This window comes from Tupaia chinensis, unplaced genomic scaffold (genome assembly GCF_000334495.1).
Source record: "Tupaia chinensis unplaced genomic scaffold, TupChi_1.0 Scaffold142716_1, whole genome shotgun sequence".
NCBI classification, from domain to species: Eukaryota; Metazoa; Chordata; class Mammalia; order Scandentia; family Tupaiidae; genus Tupaia; species Tupaia belangeri.
The window spans coordinates 4,649,362-4,657,015 of NW_006202562.1; the positions used below are offsets into that span (position 1 = coordinate 4,649,362).

Below are 7,654 nucleotides of genomic sequence, written 5' to 3' on the forward strand. Positions count from 1 at the left end.
TGGTTACCACATGTGCCCAGTGGTAATAAAAAATAAAAATAAAATAACTCAAAAAATAGAGAGAAAGAAGCCTCTAGCATGCTGAGTGCATGCGTGTGTGTCCCCAAATCCTGATGGGTTGGATAAGCGGATGAGAAAGGCTTATGGTGTGACCACACACCATTGCGGGTGCTTTCTCTCGCTTTCTCACTCTGGGAAGTGCACCTGCCCTCTGGTCAAAATAAATAAATAAATTAAAAAAAAGGAGAGAAACTAAAGCCTCTAACGGTGCAGCAAATCTCCCTACACCACAGTCCATTCTTTTTTCTTCCCCATAACTTATCACTTTCTTGAAGAGCTCACAAATCCCTCTCTTCCATGTGTTCATACTTGCACTGCGTAAGCCCTTCCCCCATCTATAAGTAACACACTGAATTGTTTTGCATTTTCACTTTTATGAAACATTTTATGAACTGAATACGTCCTTCAGCAATGTGTTTATCATTGTCCTGTTGGTGGACTCCACTGTTTCCAAATGCCTACTACTGTTTTTTTTTTTTTTTTAAGGGGGCTTTTGGCATAAGGCACATGTGCTCTCTGGGGGAGAGAGAGAGAGAGACGGAAACAGTGAAAGGGAAAGTGAGAAATCACCCCCCAGGAGGGATGGTCATGCCACAATCCTTTCGTCTCCATTCTCCTCCCGCGATCTTGGGCATGCACACACATGTGCCCAGTGTGTTTTAAGCCTCTGGGTCTTGGACTCAAACCATGGTTTCCATGCAGGAGTCCAGCGACACCACCTCTACACCACCTGCTAGTCCCCCAAATGGTTACTATTTCCAACAATACCACAACTACATTTTTGAGCATGTCTCTTTGTACGTAATAGTGAGGGTTCTCTACAGTAGCTCTGGCCAACAGAAATATAATAAAATCACAAATGCAAATCATATTCAGCATGTAACATAAACATTTCTTTTTTTTTTTTTTTTTAAGCGATGTGAACAAATGTTCAACATCACATTTTTTTTCTTTCTTTTTTTTTTGGAGAGGTTTTTGCTATAGGGTGTGTGCACTCACCAGAAAGACAGAGAGAGACAGAGAGAAAGTGAGAAATCACCCCCCAGTGGGGATGGCCACGTTGCAGTCCCTTCTCCTCCATTCTCCTCTTGGGATCTTGGGCATGCACGCACACGCGCCCAGGGTGAGTTTAAGCCCCCGGGTCCGGGACTCGAACCACAGTCGGCTATATGGGAGTCCAGCGACATAGCCATTAGGCTAACTGCTGGTCCCTAACTTAAACATTTCTAGCAACTCATTAAAAAATATAAAAAGAAACTAGTGACAAAAATGACACTGGTGAGATTTTTTTTTTGAGTGATTTTTTTATAGGAGTCTGACCTTACCAGAGACAGAGAGAAACAGAGAGACAAAGAGTGAGAAATCACCCCCAAAGGGGATGGCCACTCCACAATCCCTTTGCATATATGTCTGTCATGAGTTTCAAGTCACCAGGTTTGGGACGTGAACTGCTGTCAACCAGGTGGGAGTCCAGCAACATAACCACTAAGCCATGTGCTGGTCCTTTAATGATACATTTTAACTCAACATGTCTAATGTACCCATTTCAACTTATAACCGATAGAAACATCTCTTTCTTTTTGTTTCAGTCTTGCTGAAAGTTTACAATAAACCTGAAGGTTGGGACCAGGTGGTAGCAACAGTGGACCCACATGAGAATGGTCCCAGGTTCTAGTCCTGGGGCCTCTCTGGGCAGGCTGAGCTGGGGATCATGGTGGCCTGTCGGGGGTACCTCTCTCTCTCTCTCTACCATGGAAGAAAGAAACAATTTTTTTTTTTTTAATGTCAGGGTTTATTTTTGGATTCTGTTCTAAATTACATGTAAATCAGACAATCAATATTCCAGTGATCTATATGTATACCTAGTACCAAACTGTCTCAATTATTGTAGCTTTTTAGTAAGTTTCAAAATCAGGAAATGTGAATATTCCAGATATGTCTTTCTCTCTCAAGATTGTTTTGGCTGTTATGGGTCATGGGTTTCCATATGGATTTTAGGATCAGCTTGTTAGTTTCTACAAATAAATCATCTTGAACTTTTTTTTTTTTTTTTTTTTCCAAAAATATAGTTTTTTCTTTTTTTTTTTTTTTTTTTTTTGAGAGGTTTTTGTTTTTGCTACAGGGCGTGTGCACTCGCCAGAAAGAGACAGAGATAGAAAGCAAGACATCACCCTCCAGGGGGGATGGCCACGCCACAATTCCTTGTCCTCCATTCTCCTCTCGGGATCTTGGCCACACATGCACGTGCGCCTGGCATGAGTTTAAGCCATTGGGTTCGGGACTCAAACTGCGGTAGACTGCATGGGAGTTCAGCAACATAGCCATTATGTTAACTGCTGATCCCATCATCTTGAACTTTTTGTTTTGTTTTCTTGTTTTTTTAGAGGTTTTTGCTATAGGGCGTGTGCGCTTGCCAGACAGAGAGAGACAGAGGGACAGAAAGCGAGAAATCATCCCCCAGCGGGGATGGCCACGCCGAAATCCCTTCTCCTCCATTCTCCTCTTGGGATCTTGGGCATGCACGCACACACGCCCGGTGTGAGTTTAAGTCACTGGGTCAGGGACTCGAACTGTGGTCGACTACATAGGAGTCCAGTGACATAGCCATTACGCTAACTGCTGGTCCCCATCTTTAACTTTTAATGATGTTTCTTTCTTTCTTTTATGAGAGAGAGATATAGGGAGAGAAACAGGCACCCAGCAGGGTCGTCACACACAATCCACCCCCATGAGCCAGCCTAGACCGTATCTGGGACATGCAGGGAGGACCTAGGATGGGAACTTGGGACCTTCCCATGTGGGTCTGGCATCACATAGTTACTGCTGTGCCACCAGCTCTCCCCTAACTTCTATTTAATGAGCACTGCTTTCACCCCTTCATTTTTCTTTTTCTTTTTTTTTCATTTTGCCAGAAGGCACATGTGTTTGGCAGAGAGTAAGACAGAGAGAGAGAGAGAGAGACAGAGAGAGAGGGCTGGAAAGTGAGAGAGCACCTCACAGGGTGTAGTCATGCTACAATCCCATCCCCTCCATCTGTCCCTCCTGTCAGGAGTTTGGCCACACAAGCACATGTGACCTGCATGTTTTTCAGGCCACAGATGCTGGGACTTGAACTGCATGGTTGGCCATGCAGGATCCAACTCCCTGAACTACTGGGCCACAGGATGCCCCTACCCTAACTTAGCTTCTTGATAACCCTTAGAATATGCACATGCTGGGGCCTGCAGGTGACATGGTGGTTAGGGTGCTGGACTTGCACATGGCCCACTGTGGTTTGAGTCCCAGACCTGGCGACTTATTTTCTCATTTTCCTTCTCTCTCATTCTGTCCCTTTCTTGTCAAATTAAAATAAATAAATAAAGTAATTCTTAAAAAATACATACATACATACATACATACATGCATGCTGGACCAGCAGGGAGCGTGGTGGGTGAGGTGCTGGATCCCACGTGGCTGACTGTGCAGTGAACCCTGGACCTCGCCATTTGAGAAACATGCTAAGTATGTGTGCGCTCAGCACCCTGAGAGGAGAATGGAGGAGAAAGAACGGCAGCATGGCCACCCCCGGGGTGCTCTCTCACTTTCCCTGTCTTGCTCTCTTGGTGTCTTTCTGGTGAGTGCATTCACCCTACAAAAATTTTTTTTAATCAAATTAAAAATTGAATATGTTAGTTGATATTTATGTCATTAAATTTCACTTAAACAGCAACGTGGTCCTAAGTTTTCCTACCAGTTAGGAAACTTAAAAAGGTTGTGTTTATTTTGGAGATCACATAAGAACACAGGCTTTCAGCTTAAAGACTTTATTTCCCACAGGTGTGACAACTTGTTAATCATAAAAATCATCAAAGTCATCGTCGGCTGTGTTCAGGCTTCTCGGCCGTAGAGCAGCTTCAATTTCCGAGTCACTGTCGTCAGACTCACCCCAGAAGGCTGGAGAGGGAAACAGAGGTTTAGCACCCGCACGCTGACGAGGAGTGCGGACACAGCAGGGCCGGCTATCCAGGCACTGGCTGGCAGAGGCCCAGCAAGATGCCCAGGACGCACTGGGCCGGCTCGCCCAGAACGCGGCCATGACTGCAGAGCCCGCATTGCCCAGCGTGCTCTGTCGCTGCACAGCAAACACTGCAGCTCTTCCTCCCCCTCCTGTCGTGCCTGCCTCTGGTCTGTGCGCTCACAGGGAAGCGGAAGTGCTGTTACCTGGGTGCTCTTTGGGGCCTGGTACCACCTCACATCTGCTGTCCCTCCCTGCTATCTTCCTCTGTAAAGCGGGGAGGGGGAGGGAAAGACCTGGCAGAGTCCACAGAGATGCTGCCCCTGGGGCAGGCCTTGGGGACCGCGGGGAGGGGGGCGGAGAGAGTGACACGGGGACAAGGAAGCCAGGAAGGGCCTGCTACCAAGTGCTGCTGACAGTGGACATGTGGGCTCAACCCTTCTGGGGACCCTGTGAGATGATGAGGAACTCTCTTCAGACTGTCGCAGTGGAGGGGGAGGAAGGGGGACTCTGGCCACCAACTCTGCCTGCTCAGGAGAGAGCTGCATCGCCTCCCTGGCACTCTGAGCCCTGAGGGCCTGGCTGAGTGTCTCGTGGCCAGAAAGCACCCTCGGGCAGAGGTTGGCAGCTGCCTGCTGCGGCAGGCACAGGCCTGCGGTGAACCAGGGCTCAGGTCACCTCTGGAGGTGCAACAGGATGTGGTGGGGGTGCCCACAGCCTGGACGGTGGTGACAGTCTCCATGACTGCTCGGACGGCGGCCAGCTCACACTAACTTACCTCTAGACTTGAAATTGGCCACTGGTTTCCTTTTGTCTTCACGCCTGCAAGACAGAGACAGCTTAGGTGTTGGCAGACGAGACAAGGGGCACTGTGGCTCTGCTGCGGCCTGGTAATGGCTGAGCCCCAGCGCCCGTGTTCTGGGACTGGGTCCCTAACGAGGAGGCGCTGGGAGGTGATGGGACCTTTAAGGGGTGAGGCCCCGTGGGCAGGGCTGACCACGGAGACACCACTTTCATGACGGGCTGAAGGGGCTCAAGGGCTCGAGGCCTGGTGACGTTTATTCTGACACAAAGAGAGAGAGCGGGTGGTTCTAAAGGGGAGGTGGCTGCCCCAGGTCTCTGTCCCTGCCTCTCTCTGCTTGTGTCAGCCGTGTTGTGACACAGCCAGCCTGACGCCTTTGTTCTTTCTCACCGCCAGAACTGCAAGTCCAACAGGCCGTCACCATCTGCACCCAGGTGACCCAGTCTCAGAACACATGGGACTGAGACGCGCCGAGGAAGGAGTGCTGTTACCACCGAAGGCCAGGTCTTAAAGGCAAAGACAGACAGCAGGAGTGGCTGTGGCCCGAGGGTGGCCAGTGCGACGGCCCCAGCAGTCCTGCGTGAGCTCCCTCACGCTCTGCCGGCTGCTGCGGGTCCCTGCTGGAGGGTGTCTGGACAGGCCGGCAAGGCAGAGGCCACTGTCCATCCGACAGCACTCTGAGTGCGGGGCGTGGTGTTCAGTGCTGCAAGTGAAACCTGCGGTCGGGAATTCCAGACGCTGGCGCGACGCTGGAGTACTAATTTCAGTCAAGCTAGTGGCGGCGATGCTACTGTTGGACAGAGTTCCAGACACGTGGCGGGGGAATGCGGTATTACAGACGTGCATGCCAGGGCTTCTGTGAGCACACAGGACCTGCTAGTGTCTCTGGCCTCTAGAGGCATCTAGTATGGGGTACGGAGGGAGCTGGCATGTCCTAGACCCCACTCCGAAAGATGGGAAGGACATCGCAGGCAGGGACAGGGGAGACGGGACAGGATGTGGTGGGATGTGGCAGGGGGAGCCCTGGACAGAGGAGCAAGGGCACGGAGGCAGGGAGCTCCCGCCAGGTCCCCATGGCCCGGGCTGCTTCTCTGAGCCCAGAGACAGGGGTATGGCCACTTCGCAGTCCCACCTGGTGTCCTCCAGAACACCTTGAGGTCAGCACTGCCGTTCACAAACTGTCTCTCCAGCATGTGTCCCCCGTACCGCCAGACCAGTCTTTCCTCTTGTCATGGCAAGTGGCGCCCTTGGCCCTCTAGTGAGGGGGCCCTCCCAGTCCCCCCACTTGTCTGCCCTCTACCCGAGCAGCCTGCAGTCCTGCTGGGCTGCATCCAGCGCTTCCCCACATCCAGGGCAGCATACCAGCCTCTCCTGCCAGAGCTCTACAGCAGCCCCCGACAGTGACAGCCAACGCGTCCCCCATGTTCCACTCAGCACAGAGTGATGCACGTCTGACTTTCCTTGCTCAAACTCCTCAGGCCTACCCCGGGCTCCGGGCACAAAGACCTACGTCCTGGCAGGCCTCCCAGGCTGCTCGCGCAGAGGGGCCGGGCTCTCCGCCTGCTGCCTTCCCCACAGCGCACCCCATTGGTCACTGAGTCCTCCCCACGGCCACTGTCTCACACCCAGGTGTGCAGCTCACAGCTGAGAGGCCCCTGCCCCCCTCTGGGCAGCTCTGTGCTCAGCACTAGTGAGCAGGTGTGCGGTGGCCAGATGAGCCTCGCTAAGCACAGGCCCCTGCTCGAAGGCACCGATCAATCCTCAGGGACATGGTACTGGATTTGCATAGTTCTACTAGACGTGTAACTTCAGAATTCGGGTGTTCAAGCCAGTCTGACTTCTCTGCTGGCAAAGAAAGAAACCACAGAAAAAACCTGAAACAACAAAAAGAAAAAGTCCCGGGTGATGCTGCAAACATGGCCACGAGAAACTGCCCACGGCCCAGCAGCAGTGGTGCAGTGAGCAGGGCACTGCCGACCCATATGGAAAACCCAGGTTCGGATCCTGCACCTGTGATCCTGGCTGGCTAGGGGAAGGACCGGGGTGCAGCCCGACACCGTCAGGATCTCTGTGTCTCTTTCTCTCCCCTTTTCCCTCTCTCTCATGAAAGAGAGAAACTTAAAACAAAACCTATCTATGCCTTTATATGCATATAAATGCATCTACTGGGGAGAGCCAACTTGCTCAGCTACATCAGCAAATGAGCAGAAAGAAAAACAAACACGCACTTCAGGAAGCAGAAGAAATAGAAGTTAAAGTTATAGGCCATACAATATGGTCACCATACACCATCAAATATGCCTGGAACCCAACTGCCTGATTTTCCGAGAGTGAAAATGGTATTTCTATCTTGAAAGGCAGAGGTTGGCCATGGTTTTCCGTAAAGAACCAGAGAGAAAACGGTTGGGGCTTTGTGGGCCACATGGCTGGTGGTGGCGGCACGGAAACAGCCAGAGATGATGTGTAAACGAATGGGTGTGGCTGTGTCCTCGCTCAACCTCATTTACAGACACCGACATTGAGGTTTCCCATAGCTTCTAGGTGTAATGAAACATTGGGTATCTTTGGGCTTTTCTCCAACCGTCTGAAAAAGAGCCTTCCTCAACTTGTGGCTGCAAAGAACCAGCCAGTGGTCAGTGTGACCCAGAGCCATGGTCTGTCTTTGGAGATGCTTGGTTCACACATGACAGCGGGCTGCAAACCAAAGGCCTGCCCTCCCCTACATGGTCATTCAGGGGAGCTCTTGGAACCCAAGACAGCAGACTTGGTATTTTCCCTACCAGTCAACAGTAAGACTG

The 7,654-nt window shown here is 51.1% G+C and overlaps 1 protein-coding gene across 1 annotated transcript in view; it reads right to left on the minus strand.

Moving 5' to 3' along the window:
• Window positions 1-3,844: 3,844 nt before the first annotated feature.
• KIZ (kizuna centrosomal protein) overlaps window positions 3,845-7,654 on the minus strand; it is a 131,624-nt gene continuing 127,814 nt past the window's right edge. Inside the window, exons 12-13 of the mRNA XM_006163627.2 lie at window positions 4,833-4,876; window positions 3,845-3,993 (exon numbers count right to left, since the gene is read on the minus strand). Of these exons, the coding sequence (XP_006163689.1) occupies window positions 3,890-3,993; window positions 4,833-4,876 (148 nt within the window). The 3' untranslated portion in view covers window positions 3,845-3,889. The remainder of the gene's footprint in view (window positions 3,994-4,832; window positions 4,877-7,654) is intronic.